We start from the raw sequence: 26,883 nt of genomic DNA, 5'->3' as shown, positions 1-26,883 counted from the left end.
AGAGAGAGAGAGAGAGAGAGAGAGAGAGAGAGAGAGAGAGAGCACTCCACATAAGTGTAGGTGTCCTAGGAGGCCAGAAGAGGGCTTTAAATCCCAAATCCCTTGGAGCTACAGTTACAGGCAGTTGTGAGACACCTAATGTTGGTGCTGGGAACTGCATGCACTCCCATCCTCTGGAAGAGCAGCAAGTGCTGTTGAGTCATCTCTCCAGTCTCCTATAAAGAACTTTTAAAGAAGTGAACCTTTTTAGGACCAGTGAGATGGTTGAGTGGGTAAATGTGATTACCATGCAAGCTTGACATTCTGAGTTCAGTCCTTGGATCCCATCGTGTTAGGACAGAATCAACTCCTGAAAGTTATCCTTTGACCTCCACTCATGCTCCTTGCCACACCTGCACCCACACTCATACACACACACACACTCATATACACACATACACTCCCACACTCATGCACACACATGCACATTCATACACACACTTATACACACATGCACACTCGTACGCACATACTCATACACACTCATACACTCATGCACACTCATATATTCACACACCACACACACTCATGCATGCACATACACTCATATACATATGCACACTCAGACATATTCATTTACACTCATACACACTCACTCATGCACACATTCATACACATGCACACACACAGAAATACAATGAAACATTAAGATAGAAGACAATTATCTGCACCAGCTGTAAGTGCCTAAATAACTTTCTCACACTGGGCACTTGTTAAACTGGGGCACAAGGATCTGCAAATATATTACTAGCACCCCAAAGGCTCCTTGTATACCTCTCTGTCATTGTACACTGGCTATGCTCATAGCCAGAGTAATCAGCATTGTGAATGGAACACTATAAATTGGTTTTGCTTATACTTGAACTTTAGATAAATGGGCCTTGTGTGCTTTTTGCATCTGGTGTCTTCCAAAATTCTGTTATGAGATTCATCACTAGTGTTGAATGTACAAAACAGTTTGTTTTCAGTACTACACAGTATTCCATTATGTGGCTCATGACTAATTTAATCATTCCAGGTTTGGACTAGTATAAGTAACTCTACTGTTAATATGATGATATTTTTATTTTTTCCAGCTTTTGTATCCTGTCAAATATTTAGTTAATATAAAATCAGTGAACTTTAAACTTCAAATTTCCACTAACTATGTTCTTATTAAAATTGTTCCTAAAGAATATACAGATAATTAGTTTGTATGTGGCATTTATAGAGAGAGAGGGAGTGAGAGAGATTTCTAAACTTTAGACAATATAATGTTATCAGAAAGGAAAGCCTTGAGTGGGTCTTGAATATATAAATAAATAGGAAGGCTCTTGCTTTCCCTTTCTTGTTTCTGAGACTGACTTTATTTTATGAATGATTGGAAGTGAGCACCTTGTACTTGCATTTACAGCGGCCAATGCCCTTTGGTGGACAGTGAAGCACAGATCTAGGAACCAGAAACATTACAGACATTTGGTCTTTAGTATAAGCATGTCACGAGGCACTGGGGACAAAGTGAAAGCCAGAGAGACATCACTCCTGCTCCTCAGGACCTCACAGCTTAATGGAAGAGGCAGACATGGACAAGTGCTGCATGTGAAATTAGAATTACAAAAAGGAAGTCCCAGATGATTTGGGAACTTAAAAAACCAGCCTTCTACTACCTTACAAGGGAAGTTGCAGCACAGTGGTTAGGAGCTGGACACAATTCAAACACCAGCACACCACTTACCTGAGGAACAACAGTGGCCACATTTCTTCCCCCTGGAGTTCTATTCTCCCCTGCTATAAACTGGCTACAGGGATGTGTATACACTGAGTCAAGCACATGAAGTCGCTCCTTCATATTCGCACGAGGTTCTAGCCGTGTGACCACAGATAGAACCGTTTAGAGCCACTTACATGCAAGAAGGTACAATGATACTCAGAGGGAGAGAGATGCCCATTCTCAGTCTCCCAAATAGGAGAAGGCAAAATTGTGCGGCAAACTATATTCTAGATGCTTCTGTGAGGGCAGAAGATATGTTGACAGTCAGGCAGTGAAAGGAGAGGAGGGTGGTCCTTAGGGCAGAACCATGGTTTTGGGCATTCCTGGAACACTCACTAGCACAGATGAGCAAAGAGCTGCCCTGAATGGAGACATCATCACCACATCAAATCATCTCTTTGTTAGTTGTATGCATTATTAGTTACTAGGTGTGCATATAACATCAACACGCTGGCCTACGTCTAGGTTTTAACTGTTCCTGAAACTTCCCACTATTCATTATGCAGTGGCAGAATGTGCCCTGAACTTCTAAAAGCCATGCTCTGAACCTATCCTGTCATGTGGAGGAAGGTGGAAAGACAGCTGCTCTTTTCTCTGGGAGACAGCCTCCTGCCAGTCTTCCTTTGGGATAATGCCCTTTGGGGTTTCTGAGTTTTGATTTTTGTTTATTTTGTTTTTCTTTCCCTTTCCCCAGTAGTTGAGTTCATGAGTTTGCCTAGCCTTTTTTTTTAAAGACAATGCTCTGAAGTTTTCCAGAAGCCTTAGACATATACACATCCCCACACAGTCCTGACCCCTGTCCGTAGCAACCTTTCTGGCCTGTGTCACCTAGCAACCTTTAGTGCAGGTCCTAATTTTAATCTGTATTTTAATTTTACTTCTTTGACTAAAACCACAGTTGTCAAATGCCACTGGTGGAGGAAGAAAGCATTTAGTGCCAAATGTTTTATTCACTAAGATCTAGAAGCAGCGTTATGGCCACGTTTACCAAAAAGGGACTAAACACACATCTGTTGTTCTAGCTTTCCTCTGCACTAACTTGTCTTTTGGGGTTTGCTCTCTGCAGCTCCCAGCCTGGTTTCCATTAACCAGGAGCATTTCATTTAGCCTGAATTTCTAGTTTGCAGCAAAGTATAAACAAAACCAACCAACAAACAAAAAAATGAAAAAATGTTTGAATACATTGAAACAACAACACAAAGAATAACTAACTTTCTAAACTTTATGCATTTTTAAGGTCTTGACTAATAATGCTTAGCTGCATCTTCTGTCCTCTGATGGAACAGAGATGCCAAATTATCAGTGTATTTGTGTGTTTCACTCCGTAGGGCAGTAGGTTTCAATTACAACTGATGTCTTCCATGTACTTTTATAATAAATCTTTTGTAACAACCTCCTTGTCTCTTGAAATGAAATTTAGAGTACATATATTTTCCCTACACATACAAATTTTATAAAATCAATATCCTGACATAACTATACTCTAAAGGAGTAATAAAAGGAAGTAATTTATAATAAAATAGGCTTCACTAGAAGACATGATGAAGTCATGATATGCTGGCATTTTATGGGAAACTGACAACACAGGCACACAGCTAGGAATAAAGACTATAGGTATGCCTCTGTGGTGACATAAAAACTGGATCAGGCTGGGCTTGGGTGCTGTGGTTTTCTAACACGGTGAGCAAATTTTGCTAGATTTTTTAACAAAGTGGAATTCCATTTCCTATTAAATATTGTGCTGCAAAATTCCCAGAAAATTCAGTGTGGGTAATAATTATGCAGAGAAAACCACTTCATGTAGAAATAAAATGGATTTTAACATAGGTTCAGAAAATGATGGCCCTGGTTTCATTTCTACTGCTGTGACAAAATACCCTGATGAAAACAACTTAGGGGAGAAAGGTGTTTGACTTACAGTTTATAGTCTGTCTTTGCAGGAACGTCACAGTGTAGACACTTGAAACAACTAGTTACATCCGCAGTCAAGAGCAGAGAGAAGTGAATACATGCGTGCGTGCTCGCTGACTTGCTTCTCGTGCTCAGCTCCATTTCTCCACTCATAGCTGAAGAATCAGGCCTAGGGAATGTTCCACTCATGTTCAGGTGGGTCTTTCCCTAACTAGCCCAATTAAGAAAATCCCTCACATACCCACAGGCCAATCTGATCTAGGTAATACTTCACTGAAACTTTCCCTAGGTGACTGTAGGTTGTATCTAGTTGGTAATTAAAAGTAACCATCACAATATGTACAGGCTTTACACTTAGATCATTCCTGTCAGTTGCCAATGGATATTTGAATGCTTGAAGGACGTAGAATTATCTTTGGTTGTTTGGGTAATCTAACAGAAAATGTCACGATACCCTTAGAAATAACCCACCAATTTCTAGAGCTTCTCCAAAGGGATGGTACCAACCCTGTGGTAAACAAAACAGCAGATCTTTGTAAGCAAATATTTTCATCTTCTTCATTTGTAGCCCCAAGGTCTCCACCATCCTGATGCATGTGTTTGCTGAGTCAAAGGAACTACGATGAGATTTTCTAGAGCACTGGGTAATCTGCCAGAAATTTCCATGGATCTTCCAATAGAATTTACCTATCTATCATGTGTTTAACTCCCTAATATTGGCTTGGCTATCTTTGAATATATTAATATAATAGTCTATCTAGCTGAGCAATAGTTTAAATATACTTTTATTCAATTCTCCTATAAAGATTTGAGACCTATATGAAAGTTTGTTATTAAGAAAGCAACACAATAAACTACATTTATATATGGATCCTTGTGGGTGCAGTGTTAAGTGCACCTGGACCAGCTTTTTAGTTTCCCATCCTGCAAGAGGGTGTGCTGCTTACTGAATGGAGAACTTGGGGCTCATGGTATTAAATTTAAGCAATAAACATTCGGTTCTGGTTTAATTTTTTTTTAAATCTTTTTGAGACAGTCTCCCTTTAGCCCCAGCTGGTCTGGAACTCACTATGTAAATCAGTTTGACCTCAAATCTCTCACAGAGATCTGCCTGCCTCTGCCTCACAAGTGCTGGAATTAAAGGTGTGTGCACCACACCCTGCAATTTTATGGTTTTTAGAAAAATATTTTATTTATTTTTATTTTATGTACATGAGTGTATCGCCTGCATGTGTGTAAGTGCACCTGTGCAGTACAATGCCCCCAGAGGTCAGAAGAGGGCATCAGATCCCCTGGAACTAGAGCTAGGGATAGTTGCTAGCCACCATGTGGGTGCTGGGAAGAGCTAGGGATCCTCTGCAAGAGCAGCCAGTGCTCTTAACCACTGAGCCATATCTCCAGCCCCAATTTTATGTTTTAATATATGACTCCAACATAGTCCTTGAGTAAGTACATTAATTCAGAAATTTCTGGCCATAGGGGAAGACTGGGCTTGAGATAAAAATTAAATCAAATAAAATAAACCACAGGTCATTACCCTAGAGAGCCATAGAGAGAGATGATTTCACATGGCAAGAGAGGAAATGGAGAAGCCACACTCAGATCAGGGATCTGATATTGATAGCCGTATAAACAAAATGCAAAAGAGAGCAGCAATAGCAACCATGCTTACAAAAGAAAACAAAAATCAAAATAAAATTTAGCAGCCCACAAAAGCAGGAACTAGTGAATCGGAAATCATAGCAACATCTGTAAGCTATCTGTGAAAGAAGAAAGAGAGAAGTACGAGCATCTTGAAATAGATACAAGGATAGTATTTTTATGTGACATGTAATTAGCTTTTGGAACTCACTACCACAGAATATTTTGGAGTCACTAGCATAGAAAATCTAAAAAAACAATTCTTTTAGACAGTTGTAAGGGATAAGAATAGTGTTACAACACATTAGGTAAGAAGCTGTATGGCTCTCTCTCTCTCTCTCTCCCTCTCTCTCAGCTTCTATAAGTTAATACCTAATTCTCTATACACACAGTAGAATGATTTCTCCTAACTACAAAGTGACACAATTTCCCAAGTGCTTGGGTGGATATTTTTCCATTCAATTTCTCACAAGTATCTGAACCAGTCAGAGTAACAACAAATAGTGCACAAGGAGGAAGGTGGCTCAGTGGGTAAAATACTTGCCACAAAAGCATGAGAACAAGAGTCTGGATTCCCAGAAACTACATAGTGCCACGTGGACATTACCCCCTGCCTGTAAATCAAGTGTTTGGAAGGTGGAGACATGAAATCTCCAGAGTAAGGTGGCAAGCCTCAATGAATAAGGTAGAGAATTATGAAGGAAGACACATGACTTCAACCTCAGACCCCTGCACACGTGCACATGCATCCACATACGTATAGGTACATGTACACATGTGTACATCTAAAAGAAGAAAAAAATCTATATAAAGAAGAGATAATGCCATCAATTTCTAAACTGCTTAACATCCATCTCCTCACATAAACACTTTTTGTATGTTTGAGAACATTTAAGATCTATTGTCTGAGTAAATTTCAAATACACAGTGCAGCATTATTACCTACTATCACCATGCTATACAGAGCCCTAGAACATGTTCATCCTGATTGATACTGGGGCCCTTGGACCAACTTTTCCCTCTGTTCTGCCCTGGTAACTGTCGTTCTACTCACTGTGGAAATGCCCCGTCTTTGGAAATAACATGACTAGCCCTAAGGCTTTCATGTCAACTCATTCTGTACTGTGGCTACATTTTCTGTGAAAGCTTTTTAAGTAACCACCCATGGGACAGAAAAAAAATGGGTGAGAAGAATAACTTAGACTTAAAACAAGACAGCAGTTTATCCAAGCATTATCACTGCCTTTGAAGATTAGATTTCCTTCTGGAATTTCTGATTCGAAAATCTTAATTCCCTTGCTTTTTAATATTCAAATAGCTCTTCCTTCCTTTCTTTCTCTCTTTCTTTCTTTCTTTCTTGTTTCATTTTTTGCTCCTTTTATAATTCTTTTACTTTCTTTTCACTCTTTCTATTCTTCCCCTTCTTGCTCTTTTCTTGGGCTTGCTCTTGTTCCTGTTCATGCTCTACACCTGCTTGTGGTCCTGGGCTCAGCCATGTCTTTGTCTCCACTGCCCTGAGGCTTGGGCCTCCTCGTGGTCTTGCTTGGTCTTTATCTTGGCCTTCTACTCAGTCTCATGTATGCTTGTTCAGATACAAAAACATTTTATTCCATTGTTATTTTTAAAATATTTGCTTTGTCCTTAGGAAATGGAGATATGAACATCCTATTCTTCATAATATTCCTTTCCCATCAGTTTGTGTTGACATGACCAGAGACAACAGTGTTGCAACGGGAGCTCAGTTGTGGGGCATTGTGATGATATTCTGCAACAACAAGGCAGACAGGCTTCGAGGGTTCTCATTCGTTACTTCTGCTGTCATCTTTAAGGTTTGATTAGTGGACCCATTACTCTGGGTCTTATTTGATGCATTTCCTCAATGGAGGAATTGGACCAGGTGATACATGGAAGGCCTGCTGTACTTTCAAAATTATGTCACCTGAGCTTTTAAAAATTGATTATACACTGCTTCCTATTCCAAATGTACAAAAGTCAAGCAGACTTATTACCTATAAAACATACCAGGGATGTTTTACAATTATCTCTTTTGTTTCAGTTCTTACAATCCTTTCACCCCTTCGATAATACACAAGAAATCAAGGAATTCTGTTGAAGTCAAGGAAATCATACAAGGAAACAGATTTTGTTTCTTTGTTTCAAATGATTCCTTTTGAAATGTTATCTAATTGTAGATAATATAATATATACTTTAGGATCATAAATTTTTCTTTTATCCCAAAATACATATTTCCCATTCTGAAGAAAGTCCTTCTTGTCATCAGCTGGTATGCATAGAAGTTGGTAATGTGGGCAGTTTTTCTTCATACTTTATTTAGTTAAAAGCCAAGCTCAAGACAGTCCCTTAAGGCTTCTTGAAGAGGTGAAATTATGGTCACTAACAATCTCCTTATTGTCATTGAGCAAATTTTTCTTTGAATCTGTATTCACAAAGAAGTACTTGACAACTGCACACTGTGCTTTGGAATAAATGTCAAACCTTCAGGCATAATAAGCATGGTAAAGGGTAGCCTGGCAAGACCATTAAAATCCGCACTTGAATAGTACACTAGCTGACAGCCAGAAGACCTCTGCTCCTACATTCTGCTTCCTGGTTCTTTTAATGTCTAGCAGAAAGGAAAAAATAGGAATCAACTACTTAGTAGAGGTACAAGTGATGCTTATTAGGGGGTGGTGTAGTCATTGATGCTGTTTGCCAACTTCCTGCAGTTCTACCTTCCAGAAATTTGACAGGGAGTTTCCTTTGGTGGGGATGGACTGGGAGGGATATAAGCACTTCTGGTGTCCACTTGATTATTTCCAAGTCAGACTGTCCTATGCCAATGTTGTCCCTCAGGTTTTCTATGAGTTTGGTTTAGTTCTTTCTTTTCTACTTCCACATATACAAGCAATGTCCCAAACATTAGCTACTGAACAAGAATCTGCTTTGCTGTTGACAGGACAGTTTGGGCCAGTAGCACAAATGAAAATTCTACCTTTGTTGTTTTTAGACCATTGAGATTTTTGCAGTTGTTTATTTGCCCAGCATTAAACCCAACTGATTTTGATTGATCCAAAAGCCAACCCCCAGCTATGTCGGATCCTGGAGGGGTAGTAACCTTGAAAAGCATTTAAGCATCACAAATAGAATATCAGTTCAAACTCATTCTGCATCAAAGCTAATCTGTGGTAATAAGGACATCTTCCTTTTGCTGAAAATTTAAATTTTATTTAACAAAAATTATGGAAAGTCTTAGCTCAGCTGCAAAATCAGACAGTCACCAGATGCTGAACAGTGGATTAAATTGAAAACCTTTCTATATGAGTGTCATCAAAGGGAATCACATTTTTTTGTCTTCATCATTTGTAGCTTCCATTTCCTGTGTAAAGGTTCATTCATCTATAAATTTGAACTACTTAAACTCCTTCAAGAAGAGGAAATCATAAAATAGGAAGTCAGTTTATAATACGTATTATATTTAGGTGTCACATGCAACATTCCACTTAATTGTCATAAAAAATCTTGTGGTACAGGTTCACAGACAAGGAAATGGACGTTCAGGTAGCTTAGGTAGTTTTCCCTAAAGTTATCCAGGTCGGATTTTTGTTTCCTGCTATGTTGGAGACAATGCTAATATCTAGTAACTTAGTCTAGTGAAAATATTTACAAATCAGGAAAACCTGTGTGTACCTTCAACTCAAAAAGCTGAACGGGCCTGAAGAATGAGTAGAGGGAATACCCAGAAGAGCCAATCCATTGAAAAAGTGGTTCCAATATACTTTCCTTTTTTGTTTCCGCTCTAGAGAACTACTATTTTATCTTATTTAGCAATAAAATGTCCTTATCTACATATTGAATGTGAATTTAAGCCCCAATTCCTTAGGCAACACAATGTGAGGCAAGGTGCTTATGGCTTAGGACCTTATTAGAAAGTGAAATCCTGGAGAAGCAAGTGTTAGCATATGATGGAAAGGAAGGAGGATCAGTTCAAGAATATGCGTCACTGAGGACCTGCTGCTTGGCACAGAGTGTCACAGACTGTCTAGTCTCACAGGCCTACCTACCAGAACATCATGTCAATTATGTCAATGAAACAGAGGAGAAGAATTTATTCTTCAGGTTGGATGACTGCATGGATGAATGACTAAGAGATAAATAGGTAACTAAATGATCTGATAGATAAATAAATAATAAATGATATGTCAATCACAGAGCATGCTAAAATTTACACAATATTATAGTTACTTACATGACTGTCTAATAAAACTGGAACACCTATTATTCATAAGGCTACAGAGGGAGAGTCAGTTGTTAAAGGCTTAAATTCAGGCAGGTTTGGGATTGAACCTTTGAATGTAAGTTATTTTTGTCATCTCTGACTCTGACTTCTCACTCAACTCGCTAAGAATCAGTTTCTTCATCTTTAAAATGATGATAATCATATCTCCTTGGAGGTATTTGGAGATAGAAGAATGGGTTTGGCCAACAGCCTGTTGTATTATATACTATAATAATATTATTATTCATGTTATTATACATAATTCCTGGTATGGTTTTCAGAAATCAAAAGCACACTGTTGATAGCAGCATGTTTAATGCTAATGCTGTTTGATTCCCTTTTCCTTCTAGTTTCTGTTCCATTTCACTACCATAGCTTTACTCGCCTTCCTCCAACAGCTGTCCTTAGCCATGTGTTAATTAAACACCAATAGGTTTTATTAGCTACTGAAAAGATCCACAAGGTGTTGTGAGCAATATATTATCTTCAAAAAATAACACTATAGAAATAAAATGTAATTGTAAAATTATGTTCCAAAACACAACATAATAAAATAGACCAGCAGTTCTTAGTCCCAGATGCCAGGGACTGTAACAGAGAGACCCAATGCTTCCTGGAGCCTTTCAAGGGAGGCTGAGTGAAGATAACCTCACAAAAATGCATCTGCAATAGGGTGATTAACATAAGCCTAAGAGAAGAAATATAGGATACAGGTGCATATGAAGGATTTCTATACATCTTAATTGTTGACCTTTATCACCATTTCTGTTTTTCTGATTGATGATCTTTTATTCTAGTATGTTTTCTTTTATTAGTTAATCAGTAAAATATTAATCACCTTTGCTTTTCCATAGTAGCAAAAGCCTCATAAGCAAATCCATTCTGATCATTCTGATCGAGTCCAAGCAGAAATGAGACACTGACAATTAATGTTAATGCCTTCACACAACTAAAAAAAAAACTTTTGTAGTGAACAAAAATTACATTGGAAGTTAAGTTTTACCTTGAGACTCTTCTCCAGCCTCAAAGGAAGAAACTCATGTAGAATTTGGCCCAGTGATTCATCTAATAAGCCATAATTGTTCATGTTTCCTCTCCTCCATTTGCCCAGGAAAGCAGTTGGCATCAAATCATAAGTGTAGAGATGAACAGATTTAATTCATTTGCTCTTACTTCTTTACCTAGAGACATAACCTTCAGCCAAATAACTGGTTAGTGTGGAAATTACTAAGCAGGCTCCCTCTCAGGAGGGGACCTGGCAGCAACAGATAAATCTTTCCAACGAACTGACTTTGTTCATGGAAGTTAAGTACAAATGAAATAATGCTTGCAAGACTCCATGCAAATGAAAGATGTATTTAAAAATGGTCTTCCTCTAGGCAAATCTTTCACCCCTATCATTTTATAGACAAGAAAAATGTAGGCTATGAGCTTGTGCTTGTCCTTGCAAATGTACCCTTTGCATCTTGGATATTTATCTGAATCTGTATATTCCCCAATGATACAAGTTTCACATAAAAGGCATCCAACCTATCTGTTAGATTGAATAAAATACCTAGATAAATTGAGGTCTTACTGTGTGTACACAGTCATGCCAAAGATTCATTCAAAGTATATGGAGATGACCACTTTCCTCTCTGATACCTCTAGGCAAATATGGATGAGCCTTGAACCCTTGGACCAGAACCAAGGAAGTAACACCACATGGGAAGATACTGTAACGTATTTCAGCCACTTCACTCCTAGAGACACTTATGTGCTCTGCACCTTAAAAGCTTTGCCTTCAGCTGCATTTCTTTACTGAGCTCTCCGCATGTGTTCATAGCCATGGATTCAGCACCATCGGTCACGTCTCATCTATGAAGCATGAAGTCCTTTGCTTTCTGCATGTATGCTGACATTCCTTTTCTCAGCAATAGTGACCTCAGGAACTTTAGAATTCCAGGGTGTGTGCTTCTGGGGCTTTCTCTGAAAGCAGCCTTTGCCAGTGCAGTCAGCCAAGTCATCCACCCTTTCCTCTCTATCGTTAATTTTTTTCTCATGATTTCTGACCTGATTCTCTGTTGAATCATTTTCTGAGTCTTGATTCTTTTCCTTTCTGCCTCCAGTTTTTGTCAGTGAGTGGTTGATGGACATTTACATTGGGTTGGGCTGATATTGACTCCCCCACTTAACCATATTTCCAGAGAATAGTGATTACTTCAATAAATGTTTGCTGAATGAATAAACTAATTAAGGAGTGGAGAGAAAGGGGTACTACAAAAGACTAAAACTGAAAAATTAAATAAACTGGGAAAATGATTTATTTTTTAATAATTTTTATAATTCATACTACAAGCAATCTTCAGGAAACTCACAATGGTATGTGCCCTGGATGTTTCCTTTCACGGCTAAGATGAACAGAAACAGCATGGTTTACAAACTGACCAGACATTTAGCTAACTCTGGACAGTCCTCAAATAGTTCTCATGGCAAAGATCATGACGAGGGATTACAAAAGGAACTCCCAAACCAAGTGTCTATTTCAGGCTCTGCGTGGGCTCACTTTAATGAATCTTCCATAAACAGAAACCCACTGGGTCATTCATGGTTCTGGATACTGGAGAGCAAGCTCAGTAGTATGGGACTGGCTGCATTGCATAATGTAAAAATAAACTCGCCAGAGGAAGTGCATTCTTCTTTTGTCCTTAAGGAAGTTACACAAACCAGTAGAATGCTCTGGTCAAATCACTTGTCCTTTCAGAGGAAGGCATGAGTGAGCCTAAACGTGGAAACGGTTACAAAGAGGTCCGCATATCAAGTGATTGCAGCAATAAAGTAAAGCAAGAAGTTTGAGTGGGTTAAAGCAATATACTTATTTACAAGTTCTCTGCTGATTAAATTGTCAAACCCACAAATAGTGCAAGGGTAGAGCTAGAAGAGACAATACAGAACCACTACCTTAGTCCACCTGCCATCTTCCCTAGCTCCATCTTCTGTTAGCATTTTAACATGAAAAAAGATGGATAGGCTTGAAACAGAAAATTCTTTAATACTGTAACAACCTTAAAAATGGAAGGAGAGAAAAAAAGCTATTAGAGATGGAACCTTAATTGTTCTTTCAAGAAAAGTAGTATGGAGGCTTCAAATAGAAATCTCAGACTGCTGAGAAGCACTGAATTGAAAGACTTTCAGATTCCCTTCAAGTCCAAGTGATTGGACCAAATAATGATATACAAAAATGGGAGAAGAACAAAAATGTAGGAAAAAATGTAGAAAACGTTCCACTTAATATTTTTATAAGTGAAACACAAAAAGGGTGACCTCTTCTAGAAAAACCACTTTATGATTCTGCAGACACACCTTTGTGTGCATCCTGGCCACTGTGCATGTTCATTAGGGCTCTCTGAAGGTCATATTACACAGAAAATTGTTTTTACACCCTTACTAGGTTTTGAAATCTTATCAGCAGGCAAAGGAGCAATAGATAATGTTAAGACCATATCTCTGTCATTGCTTTTCCAAGAATTGTAAAAGGAAGTGAGAGAAAGGCCTGAGAAGAAAAGTTCTGTTAATCTTGCCCATCCTCTGTCCAGCAACTGAGCCCAGAAATTCTGTGTGGGAACTGGGGCTAACCAAAGATTGAGACTTAACGATCCAATTTTGGCCACACAGAGCTCTGTGATTTTTTGCTGAAGCGGAAAATTTCTTTTCAAGTAGAACACAGTGGTCCAATTGAACTTGATAAAAACAAGTCTATAGCTCCTCAAAGGCCTTCTGATTGTGAAAAATGTATATAATTCCACACGGCAGTCTTGAGCAAATTACCTCCACTAATTAATTTCTAATCCCTAAATATACACCTTGTTTTATTTTTCTTGCTGAATTCTATTCACCCCAATTTCCCTGAATCTTAAAGAAATAATTACTTTCCAATGTTTAGTTTTAGGAAAACAGTATCATGCCAATTACATAGAAAAACATGAACTGTTTTGGCATTCTTGGCTATATAGCTGGAGTGACCTATGGCCAAAAGACTTAGGACCTGAAGTGTGCTGGATAGCTTCAATTGTTAGCCTGACACATTTGAAAAGAGGGACTCTCATCTGGGGAATTTCCTCCATTGGATTAGCCTGTGGTCGTATCTGTGGGGCATTTTCTGAATTGAGTGATATGAGAGGGCCTAACCTACTGTGGGTGATGTCACCCTGGGCAGGTGGTCCAGGGTTGTATAAGAAAGCAGGCTGAGCACAGATCAGGGAAGCAAACCAGTAAGCATAGTTCCTTCGTGGTCTGTGCTGAATTCCTGCTCTGAAGCTATCTGCACACAAAGTTCTTCAGATTTTGATTTTTTGAAAAGATTTGAGAGTGTTTGCATATCCTTTATCAGTGGTGAATCCCCAATCAAAAAGTCCAAGTCCCAGACTCTCTAAAATCCAGAACTTCAAGAGAACTTGTAAGATGCTCAGAATGTTTTGGATTTTGGAGCATTTCAGATTTTTGAATTTCCAGATTGGGACTGCTCAGCTGTTAACCTTCTGGTGGCCCTTTCCGGTGAAACACATGCATGTTAGCAGCTGTTGTTGCTCTTGTTTTTCCTTTCCATCAAATCCTCATTACATTTATGTAGGGGAGGAAAGGGTCAATGCTGATGAACAAATGAGTCTTCTTGACCCCTGTGTACACAAGCGCAGGGCAATGATGAGGAGTGTGGCTTGGATGTGACCCAGTGCTGCCACCGTCCACTTAGCAGCAGCACTTGAGATAAAAAGCGTCTCTGGATCGCTGAGCCAGACCTCTTGAAAGTAGACAGCGGCTTCCCAGGAAATCTAAAGTGAACAGCAAGAGAGAAAATAAAATCTTGTCTCACTGCTTTCATGGGTCTGCAAGTTATGTTAGGAGAACCTTACTCCATAGCACTGGGGATTTGGGAAATGATTGGTCCAGGTAGCAGGAGGCTTGAAACTTGTCCCATAGCATATTCAAATGAACTCCTAGCTAGGCAGTCATTCCATCCTACTTTGTTTCCTTCAAGCCTATAATTAGCCACAGGGAGTTTAAAGAACATGCTTTCTTCAGAACTCCTCAAGTCTTGGGGTGTCCAGAAAAGACCACTGAACTGGTAGCCCTGACTCTGCATTGTATTTTACACAGTATCTTTGTTGGATGAGATGTTTTGTTCTTTGCTTTTAGTTCATCAGCTCAAATTAGGTGGGTCTCACAGACATGCCATACTCCACTAAGAAAAGAATGAAGTTACTTAGACTAAAATAGCTAATGTTCATGAAAAAAGGCTGTTCTTTATCTCTGACGCCTATGATTTACCAGAGTGTGGTTATTTCCCTGGAGTTGCATGCTTTTCCCAGGTCAAGAGGTTCTGCAACATTTCCTGAACTCTAAAAACAAGAGCGTTTTGAAAAAGTAATGTGTTTGGTTTGCAACCTTCCCTAAACCTGTAAACAGTCAGTGTTGATTCCCTGTACCAAAAACAAACACCCAAAACCAAGCAAGCCACCCCCTGCACACACATAACACTGCTTCTTCTGAGAATGTTTCCTGTAATTAGTGTAAAGAACTTCCTCAAGAATCCCCGAAGACCCGTGGGGATAGAGATAGGGGGACAGAGAGCTATGTGCAACTGCCCTCTGAAAGGCATCCTTCCTTGCCTGGTGGAGTTTCTCTCCTGCTACCCGGATTTTTTTTTCTTACCAGATGAATGGCAACTTCTGAAACCTTGCCTACTCCCTGATATTTTCCCCCAACTAATCCAGCAACAGTTAGCTGTTTAATGTTCTAGACCTGTTTCATCTATGCAAGTCAAGCTTGCCAGCCCACTTGATCTTTGGAGAAAATGTCAATCTTAGAATTTTAGGACTCTTCCTAGTGGATTATAAGCTTACAGAGACCATTCCCAGCTGTGACTCACGGGCGCATTCCTCATGTTGGACTCCTGGTAGATATTCTGCACAGATCTAGAGCATGAATGAATGAACAAAGGCTGTGGAGGGTGGTGAAAATTAGATACCTTCCCACATCACCAGCTCTTTATTCCAATTTGTCTTTAATCAATAAGTACTAATTAAGGAAACTAAAAGAGCTATAATCTTGTCCTCAGTGCAACTATTGTGACCCCCATTTTACAATTACACTCTCCCCACTTGCCCCTCCATGTTTCCCTTTCCATTACCTGATTTTCTATTTTTAATAATATAGGAGGGCTGGAGAGATGGTTCCATGGTTAAGAGCTCTGTCTGCTCTTACAGCTACCATCTGTAACTCCAGTTCCAGGAAATCGGATACCTTCTTCTGACCTCCGTGGTCACTGAGTGACACTGGTACACTTACATATATGTAGGCAATGCACTCATACACATTTAAAAAAATAGAATAAAATAAATAATTCTTCTAAAATTCCATCCGATTTCACTGTATATATTTTCCTCTCTGATTGGACTGGAAACTCCACAAGGCCAGAGTTTTTTAACTAGTTTATTCAGGATTGTATCTGAAGTGCTTAGAACAGAGTCAAGTCAATAAGAAAAAGTAATTCTTAGTATGTTCTCTCCAGGCATGAAAATCAATACAAGAATTTTCTTATTATTTTATTTTTATTTTTTATTCCCAAGCCCATCAATGGAATCACAGTGCTTAAGGGTACAGGTTTTGAGGTCTACATTTTTTTTTAGGTCTATATTTTTAATGAGGCATCTTGGTGACTTTTATGTAGCTATTGTGAGAGTGATCAGTTCATCCACATACTTATCCAGGTATAATCCTAGGGAGATGAAGTGTTTTCCAGACCACATGGTTATTCAGCACTGCCAAAAATGTAATTAGGGCTATTCTGAGGATATTTTTTACTACAATAATCTGTGAATCTTCATTCACTTGGTATGTTTGTTGCTGTCTATGTTCTTGGTTATTGGACATAAGTCATCGGAAGCAAACCTTAGGGCTTCTGAGCTTGTGTTGTGTCTCTCAGGAATGGCATTAGGATTAAATAGTACAGGACTTTTGACTCAAATACTACCTTTGTCAAGAACCACCACCATGTTAATTTGCCATTGTGTCTCCTTCTAGTTCTTAGACATCATTAAATGGAGCATCCAGGAAGTCTTTCCTCCAAAGTACCTTCATTATGACCCAGAAACTGGTCGTCAGCTCATGTGTGACAAATGTTCTCCTGGCACCTACCTAAAACAGCACTGTACAGCGAGGAGGAAGACACTGTGCCTCCCTTGCCCCGACCGCTCCTACACAGACAGCTGGCACACCAGTGACGAGTGTCTGTACTGCAGCCCAGTGTGCAAGGAGTTGCAGTATGTGAAGCAGGAGTGCAATGGCACCCACAACCGAGTGTGCGAATGTGAGGAGGGGCGCTACCTGGAGCTGGAGTTCTGCCTGAAACATAAACACTGTGCCCCTGGCTTTGGAGTGCTGCAGGCTGGTATGTATCTGCTTCTAATGCACAAAATAATCAATTAGGTTCACACAAAACTGGACAGCAGTGAAAGTTTCAGGGGACACTTGTCCTGATACACAGGTAATGGGACCTGTTAGCAGTGCACTGCGTGTCTGGATTGCTTCCAAAGGACCTTTCTCAGAGGAATGCTTTGCTACTACCAGGTAATTTAGTGAGGAATCTCAAATGCAGCAAATTGTTCCCTAATGAGATGCATGATGGATTGCTTCTCTTTAAAGGACCATACTCTGAGCTGCACTGTGGGTACTGGGGTGTTTCACTCCAGCGTGGACAGCTTCAGACTGCTGTGCTTTTTGACAAACATCAGAAATTATAATCGATACCAAGAGAGTAATTTTGCTGATATTAATGAGACTCTGGAGTGCTAACAATGAGCAGTTATAATTAATGATGTAAAAAATGGGGATGGTTTTCATTATTAAAAATAAAGCTAGTTCTTTAGGCCTGGGAGTTGAATGTCTGAGAGGATAAAGACAGTCAACCCTCTAACCAGGTTATTCTTTATCTTAGACAAACATATATTTGTTTTCTGCTGCATGCACAAAGTTTCAGAATAGACTATGACTTCCTGTGGCTTAGGAAAATTAGGAGTAGTTACTTAGCTGGAGGAAAGACTAATCAATCAGTGTAAGTTCTGAGGCAGGATTCTGCAACTTCAACACTGAACATTTTGGGCTGGATTTGTCTTTTCTGTGGGAGGTGGTCCTGTGCAGTGTGCAATGCTCAGCAGCCTCTCTGGCCTCTAGCCACTAACTGCCAACAGCAGTCCACCCTCCATTGTGGCAGGCAAATTTGCTCCTGGTTGAGAAACCGTTGCCTAGTGCATGCTGATTGTTTATAACAATTTCAACTTTATATAGCAAGTACTTTGGGTCTGAAGGCATACAAAGGGAGCATATACATGGATAATGAAACGTCCAATAAGTGAAGCGATAGCCATTGACTACACTCTGTAAAGATGGAGTGCCAGAACAAGACCATGTGAATGGTCCCCCTGGGGCCCTTCCAGGTAAGGCCTGTAAGAATCTGAGGCAGAGAGAGAAGTATCCATAAGGTTAATCTTGCTTTCAAATAAACTTCAAAAGGCAACTCTTCCACTGCCCCAAGTGCTGCATGGTCCATGAACTGCAACTCCTCCAGCAGCAAGTTCCGTGCATCTGGCAAGGAGTAGGCAGATGTTGTGCAAGAGCCAGACCACAGTTTGGGTAAAGGTGATCTTTTTCAGTGAAAATAAAATTCAGGTTTATGGTAAAAAAAAAAAAATCAGTGATGTCTTTTAAAATATTCTATTATACTACACTTACCAAACATTAACAGTGTTTTGGGCACTCCAAGAAAGTGCCTAATTGGAGTTTTTGTTTTCATTGCTACCTGACTCATATTTGAATAACAAAAAATAGGAAATCTGGCATTGATGGTTCTTGTTATAAGTTGGAGATTTAAACTTTTGAGGTACAAAAGTGACAATATTTTTATGTATATAATGAGTTTAATGTGATTTTAATTAACTTGATAATGATATTATTGAAGCAAATTCACTGTATTAAAGCTGAACACTACATTGAAAGTCAAACTCCAACAAAATAACTAGCCTCTTGATTTAGATCATATGGAAGCTAATAAATGTATATGAAAATATAAAAAAGAAAAAAACAATGAAGCATATACAAAATTAAAGCCAGGTATACTGGCACAGGTCTGCAGCCCCATCTCAGGGAGAAGTAGGAAGCTCACAAGTTTGAGGCTAACCAAGGTTTCATAGTGAGTTCCAGGTCAGATGAGGCTACATACTAAAATATTTTCTCAAAGCATCTAAACAAACAAACAAAACTCAAAAACAGAAACTTAATATTTCTTCAGTCTCTGAGGTAGGGAAACTTAAAAGGGTGTTCACTGCAGGAGAGACTATCTATTGTAATATCTCTAGGATGAGTATTTGACAGGGTATTACCTATTTTTAAATACTTTCAGCCTTAAATACTAAGAGAATTGGTAAAGGAGAAAAACCCACCCAGCAAAACAAAATCCACTTAACTCCAGTGCAGTAAGTCCTCTATACAGAAATTAAGCGTGGACCATGAAGCTAGCAAAATTGAAAATTTTGGAAAATAACAGAAATAGCAAGTTTGTTTCCCTCATAAGCATGAAAATCTGTTTATAGAATGAGGTAAGCGGGCAACCAAAAGACCAAGAACGAAGGTCCACATTTTATTCTGTGGTACCTCAGTGGGGTTCATTTACGTTTGTCTCCCTAACAACCCACAAGGTGGTTCTGCATGGCAAATAAGAGGTTTCCAGCCCAAAGAGATGGAAGGGTTATGTGGTATACTTCTAAAGAATATTTAATAGCCATTTTTGCTGTTCTTGCTACTTTGAAGCCAGGATTGCCTCCTCTTCCTCTTTATAGCATTCTGTTAGCCAGCCCTCTCCTTCCCATGGACTTACTTAGGGCCAGCACAGTAAATTACTATTCCTCCTATTGTTACAGTAGTTCACATTTTGCCTGCCAGGTTATAAGTTTTATATTCCACTGATACTAATAAGGCAAAATCATTGATTAGATTGATTCTTTTTTAGGTGTGGGGGCACACGCCTTTAGTCCCAGCACTCAGGAGGCAGAGGCAGGCGGATCTCTGTGCGTTTAAGGACAGCCTGGTGTACATAGTGAGTTCCAGGACAGCTGGGGCTACAGGGAGACCCTGTCTCAAAAAGACCAAAAAAAAAAAAAATGTTTTTTTTCAATTATAAAACAAAAAGTCCTATTCAGAAATGTTATTAGATGGAGCCCCCAATAGAATTCAAAACTTTACAACTGTCATTCTTGGGTTCCTCTTGTTGAAGAATTTGAAAGGCCAACTTATCTAAAAGATGATTTTATGCATATGACGTTCTTAGGAGACACCAGGAGACTCAGGTAACCAATACGTGTGGGAAGAGTGACAAAGCTCCTTTCTATGTAGAACACGTGGCAATTGGCAAAAGAGCTCTTGGGTCCCCACACTGAGGTCATGTATTCCCAGTGGCGGGATGGGGTGGGACTTCTGCCTAAATGTTTCTGCTTAGGATATTATAAAATTTCATCTGGAGTTGGACTACATTTAAAGAGAGGGATGTAGCAAGAAAGCACATTGGCTAACAAAACACAAATCCTCTTTGTTTTGTGAAGGCGGTTCCTAAGACAATGTCACTGCAGAGCTCAAAATAGCATTTAATATGTGAAACATCGAACTGTGGTTTCCCCTCCCCCTCCTCTCTGCCAGCTCTTTGTCATTTTTACAGGTCAATGAATCATCATTCTTTTTATGAAGGAAGAGCCAGGAGATGAAAGTAGAACCAATCCATTTTGCTACTTTTGGGGTGGTTGGTAAAAAGATACAATGAAGTAGGAGGTTGAAATTTTTAATAAATGAAGTTTAATAACTTTCTGTAGCTTTCATTTGTCTCTTTTGTATTTCTTATCTTGCATGAGCCAGAATTGGCCTGTGCAATCTACATTTGAATGCTGAAGTCTAAATCTGTTCAACTAGCTTACACTAGATGGAGATATTTTCATATGCAAATGTGTGCTGTATCCATGCATAATAGAGTCAAGGGTTTGAAGATATTTATTTTCAACAGCATCTCTACTGAAACTCTCTTAAACTGGGTTTGAGTTTTCCTACCAGTGATGTCTCCAAATTTATTAACTACGATAAAAGCAGGAAGTGAAATGCCCTTGCAGTTATCCTTTCTAAAGTCTTGCAGACTATGTTCTTTATTCAACAGTTTAAGCCAATGGCGTAACATCTATTTACTATGTAGCTCAACTTCAGGCTTATACTTGGGAGTCAGCCATCAACTTTACTGCCACCTTACAAAGTTTACTACATTGTACAATTCTCAAGGTTAGCGTGTTTCACAATTAGGAGTTAGGAAAGAAAGAACTTTGGTAGGAACTGATTGGAATTTAATGATGCAGCATTCACTGGGTGCTGATTTCAAGGAATGATATTAAAGCAGACACACAGCCGTTATCGTGATGATTTTCCAGGAATAATTGTGCGAGGAATACGATTGACAAGCCTTACTGCCACTTCAGCAGAGGAAGACTAATGAATGCCCCAGTCTTCTCTTTTCCTCTCACATTTCAGGAGCATTTTGTAGGTAACAGCAAAACAGACTTGCATTGGTATTACAAGAAGGGGAGTCTGCCTAAGGGGCTGAAAGTAGAAGTTTTGCTCTCTCTGTCTAATGAAGTGAAAAATGAAAATGTCTACAGTTTCCTGCAATATAATAGCAGCAGTAAAAGCTGAGTGAAAGTCTGTCCAAAACTATGTTAAGAGGGTATTTGCAGGGAAAGAATTTGAGACGGTGCTAAATTGATTGGTATTTTCTGCAGGAACCCCAGAGCGAAATACAGTTTGCAAAAGATGTCCAGATGGGTTCTTCTCAAATGAGACGTCATCGAAAGCCCCCTGTAGGAAACACACTAACTGCAGTGCCCTTGGTCTCTTGTTAACTCAGAAAGGAAATGCCTCACATGACAACACATGTTCTGGAAACAGAGAATCAACACAAAAATGCGGAATAGGTAACTATACACCAAATTATACTGCCTTCGTACCATTTCATTGTATCATCTTCCGAAAGGGATACAAAGTCACGTTCTGCCTTTCTCCACTCTTACCTGGTATAACAGTTGCTGAAGCACCAACTCAACAATGTCTCAGTCTTCCTCTTCACTTGAATAACAGGGCATCTCAAGCCCCCAAATTTCTTCGCTGCTTTTCACACTCAAATCAAGTCTTACCCATTGATGGTATCGAGTTTATTGCTTAAGCCCAAATTAGCAGACTTCACATTGTAAAATTAAATTCTGTATTTTTATGACTTCTAAAAATGGCTGTATTCTTTCTTGTTAAAGTATAAATTGGCAGCTAAGAACCAAAATGACATAATTGATGAGAAATTAGAAATGTAAACTTGCCTTTGTTACCAGTGATATCCATGGATTTCTTTTGTGGAAATTCTACATTTCTCTGGTTGTGTTAAATTTTTTATTTGGTCATGGTCACGAGAAGGAAGGTCAAACCATTCCCTGTTGATGACATTGATCAGGTTAGTACAAGCTCACACTCTGTCCCTCCTACACTTAACTGCAGGTCTCACACATGAATGGTGATATGCCTCTTAGTCAAACAATGGCACAAATCACCTTGACTTTCCCTAAACATATTTTTGTACTGCACAGAAGCATCCTGTTTCTATATATAAGCCATGTGTTTGCCACATGTGCTTAAAATAATATACTATTCAAGATTGCTGTTTAAGTTCTTTTAGGCAATGTTTTTTTGTTTTGTTTTGTTTTTTTTTGTCTTTTTGAGACAGGGTCTCCCTGTAGCCCCAGTTGTCCTGGAACTCACTATGTAGACCACTCTGTCCTCAAACTCACAAAGATCCACCTGCCCCTGTCTCCCAAGTGCTAGGATTAAAGGCATGCATCACCATTAGGCAGTGATTTTTGTTTGTGTTTTGTTATTTCTTACAGTGACCTTGAAGTACACTGTAATCACTAATAAACATCTAAGTACTGATATTTCGATGCAATTACAGAATTTTGTCTATTAATTTGTGTGTATGTTTAGTAAATATTGACTAAACATTTACTAATTGGCTCATTTCCCCCAAAATGTCAAAGTAAAAGAGAAAATCTAGGGGCTGGAAAGATGATCAGTCACTAAAAACACAGGTTGTTCTTGCAGAGGACCCTGGTTTGGTTCCCAGCACCCACATGGTGGCTAACAACAATCCATAGCTCCAGTTTCAGGGGATCTGATCCCCTCTTCTGACCTCCATGGACAATGTATGACATGGGTACATTTACATACATGAGGCAATACACTCATAGTCATGAAACAAAAATAATAAATAAAATTGGAACATCTCTTAAAATATCCTGTAACTGTGGTGAGTCACCTGTCCTCTTGTTCAGGGAGGACATGAAGACCCCACAAGATAGACTTGAACCAGTGTCCAGTCTACAAAGAGAAGGGTCAACCCAGAGGAAACACCTTATTCATGTTTCCAAGTGAAGCCAGACATGGTCAAGCAGGACCTTTGACTTATCTTCACATAGATGGAACAGGTAAAAGGAAGGAGCCAGGAACTTCTCCCAAACCCATATGAACCCTGAGGAACAGATACTCAAATGACCTAAGTGTAAAAATAAATTGATTTATTTGGGCCAACTTTATGGTCTTAAATACCCAAAAGGAAAGTATAACCAAAGAGTAAAGTCATCAGTATATTTATGTAAGTGTTCAAGGGCTTACACTTCCCAGACATTAGGCTTAAATCCATGTAAAAAGTTATTTAGACAATTATTTCTCATTGATGATTTTGTTCCTAACCAGTTAGTGCTGCTCAGATGTAAGACTTCAAATCTTGGTCTCTAATACTGTAGTCCCCCCCTGTACCTAAGGGAGACAACCCGCCATTGTTCTAAAATGATAGATAAATTTGTTTTCTCCCCCTATCTAGAAGCCTTTGAGAGGAAGCTGACACTGATTCTAAATAAAAATTTTTAAAAAGCAAAAATCTCAACACACAGGCACAGTTGGTTTCTGCCTCTGAGAGTAACAGCAGGGGGTTTTGTTAAACCTCCCATTTTAGTACAATGGCTCATGGAAAACTCAACGATACTCTCTTTTGTTGTTGTTGTATTGTTGTTTGTTTTCATTCCAAAGGCTGCCAGAAATTCAAGTGTTCAGTAAATCTTGTTCTTTTCACTTCCCTTTAGACATCACCCTGTGTGAAGAGGCTTTCTTCAGGTTTGCTGTTCCTACAAAGTTTACACCGAATTGGCTCAGTGTTCTGGTGGACAGTTTGCCTGGGACCAAAGTAAATTCAGAGAGCATAGAGAGAATAAAACGAAGACACAGCTCGCAAGAACAAACTTTCCAGTTGCTGAAGCTGTGGAAGCATCAAAACAAAGACCAAGATATGGTGAAGAGGATTATCCAAGGTATGGTCTCCTGCAGTAAATGGGTCAATCAGCAACCAAAGATGTCTATTTCCATCAAGTAGGAACCTGTGCACCTGTGCAGTGGGTGGAATTTCCCCTTTGGAATCATCATGGGACTTGGAATTTCTCACCAAGCGAGAATATAAATGCTATTCCTGTAGCAGACAGGCAAGATTTCATTCTCCCTTCGGCCCCAATTTCTTTTCAAAGTGCTCTGAGTAAAGGAAGAGCCATGTACTTCATATCCAGGACACAGCCAGAGGGGCTCTGCCCCTCTAGTCCTCAGCTCCTTCCTCTGCCTATACTGAGGCCTATCTAGGGGGAAAATCTTTGTCACTTAACTCTTGCTTCATATTTCATGTTCCACTGTGTTTGAAATTCTCTTCAAGGGAGGCACTAAGTGTCTTACAGAGAATAGCTCATTGACCCTCACCAGATAGCCTGCATCCAAATTACCATTTAGTAGCATTTCTGGTGAGGATTAATAAGGCCTGATAAATGTGTGAGACTGTTGGAAGAAAGGTCTGGCTAAAACTGAATACTCTTATGTTTTAGAGATTTCTGAAGAATGGGTAAAAGGGAAGAGAAGGAAAGGGGAGGCCCAAAGAGAAGGAAATGAACTTCAGCCTGCATGAACTATAAGCTTCATGATATTAAGTGCTGAGAGTTCTGATTTTAGTTACCACTTGGAAGACATGGCACAGAAATGGAGGAGAGTTTTTATAGCATAGACAGTGCTCTTCCATAATGCCTGGTTGAGTTTTCCTACACTCCCCATAAAACTTCACACATGGGATGGTAGAGCAGTGGAATTTAGGAATCTAACCCCCTTTTAACACTCCACTGCCTTCACTCGTGCAGAGTAAACTTTTTGATGTTTCTGGCAAAAAAAAAGTATATATACATATATATATTCTTTGAGCCTGTAATTAGCCCTGAAGCAAAAAGAAAGAAATAGAAAGTCAGAAACTGTCAGAACAGGAAGGAATCCAATTCCCTGGTTTATAAATGAGAACATTGCAGCCCAGAAAGATGAACTGACTTGCCTTAAGGCTCACAGATACTAAATGACTCATGTCGTTAATAGAAACATTAGTTACTCCCTCTTATGTCTATGCCCAAGCTTTGCTGAAATGCCCTCCAGGCTATGTGTATTCTCCTGTTCCTTGGATTCCAGTTACGAGTGCTTCTCCAGTGCTATGTTTATTAAAGACTAGTTAAAGTGACCCCTCTCAAATGGGGTCTGTGTTAGCTATCAACACATGAAATTTACATTACAAAATAACTAACTCGAATACTTCATTTCTGTTTTCCTGAAATGTGGTGGTTTTAAAGTCATAAACTTTGCTTGGAAAACTGAGTTGATGACTGTACTTTTCTACTGTTAACTTTCAAAAGTAGGGGCTTCTCATAAAACATTGGCTAGACACCTAGAATAGACAGCATGTTACCCCATATAGCATAAAATAACATTTTAGTTCTCAGAAATAATGTCATTTAAGTCAGCAAAGGAAAAACAGGAAAGCTTGTCTTTAGCATGAAGTTACAACATTGTGTAAAGGTGTTTGTCTCACACTGGTTGTATAATGACATCAGATGATTTGGAATGATATAACCATCTCTTTGGACTTTTGTTGCATACAGATATTGACCTCTGCGAGAACAGTGTGCAACGGCACATTGGACATGCAAACCTGACCTTCGAGCAGCTTCAGAGCTTGATGGAGAGCTTACCAGGGAAGAAGGTTGGGACTGAAGACATTGAAAGAACCAGAAAGACATGCCAATCAAGTGAGCAGCTCCTGAAGCTACTCAGCTTGTGGAGAATCAAAAATGGTGACCAAGACACCTTGAAGGGCCTGATGCATGCACTCAAGCACTTGAAAACATACCACTTTCCCAAAACTGTCACTCACAGTCTGAGGAAGACCATCAGATTCTTGCACAGCTTCACTATGTACAGACTGTATCAGAAGTTATTTTTGGAAATGATAGGGAATCAAGTCCATTCAGTGAAAATAAGCTGCTTATAACCAGAAATGGTCATTGGACTGTTTCTTCAGAATGGGCCATATCTGATGGAAAAGCAGACTTTCTCAGGCACTTGAAGGAGCACAGCAATTTCTTTCACATCAACTGTGAGGAATGAAAACACCCGCCACCCCTCATCCCTCATCCCTACCCCAGCTGACCCACTCCGAATTAACAGCAATGGATATTCCAGGTAGCAAAAACAAGGCAGTTTTTCTTAAGACTACAAAGCCAGATGCCAGCCCAAAATGGCAGGCACAGTGATTGAGCACAGATAATATTTCTTACAACCCTAAACACAGGTCCCTTCCTCCCTTGGCTGAGTAATCAGAATACAGTCTTCCACATCTTCCTAGGTCCCATCTTTCTCTCTGATGCTTGTTTGTCTGTCTCACAACAATGACCATGTACAGGTTCATCTCTCCCTTTTACATCCTGTTTAAAGTTTATCAGGCACAAGTTCTTCTCACTTCTGTAGGTCATTAGGCAAACTTGACTGTTAGTAATATTCGACTTTGGACTTCTAGTTTGGGTTTGTGTGGGACTAGCAGAGTTTGGGTGAGAGTAGCTAGCTTAGCTAGCTTAGGGTTTCCTGTTCATCCATAGCTGGACCTAAGCTTTCTCACGGTACTTTTATTTTGAAAATGAACCACCAGGTTTTATTTCTTACACCAAAAATGACTGACTTTGCTGCAGGGCACTAAAAGAAACCATGATATGGAAAAAAAGCTAATATCTCTCCCAAAGTTCAATAAATCCCAAATAGTTT

General features: G+C 39.4%; 1 protein-coding gene across 1 annotated transcript in view; it reads left to right on the top strand.

Annotated features, from left to right (window-relative positions):
- The window catches only part of Tnfrsf11b (TNF receptor superfamily member 11b), a 27,768-nt gene extending 1,465 nt beyond the window's left edge, over nt 1-26,303 (top strand). The window contains exons 2-5 of the mRNA XM_008837968.3: nt 16,678-17,044; nt 21,459-21,650; nt 23,859-24,083; nt 25,728-26,303. Of these exons, the coding sequence (XP_008836190.1) occupies nt 16,678-17,044; nt 21,459-21,650; nt 23,859-24,083; nt 25,728-26,116 (1,173 nt within the window). The 3' untranslated portion in view covers nt 26,117-26,303. The remainder of the gene's footprint in view (nt 1-16,677; nt 17,045-21,458; nt 21,651-23,858; nt 24,084-25,727) is intronic.
- Nucleotides 26,304-26,883: the final 580 nt, after the last annotated feature.

Source organism: Nannospalax galili, unplaced genomic scaffold, assembly GCF_000622305.1.
Source record: "Nannospalax galili isolate Female #2095 unplaced genomic scaffold, S.galili_v1.0 scaffold17, whole genome shotgun sequence".
Taxonomy (NCBI): Eukaryota; Metazoa; Chordata; class Mammalia; order Rodentia; family Spalacidae; genus Nannospalax; species Nannospalax galili.
The sequence above is the reverse complement of the archived record's forward strand: the minus strand, read 5'-3'. Positions and strand labels throughout refer to the sequence as shown.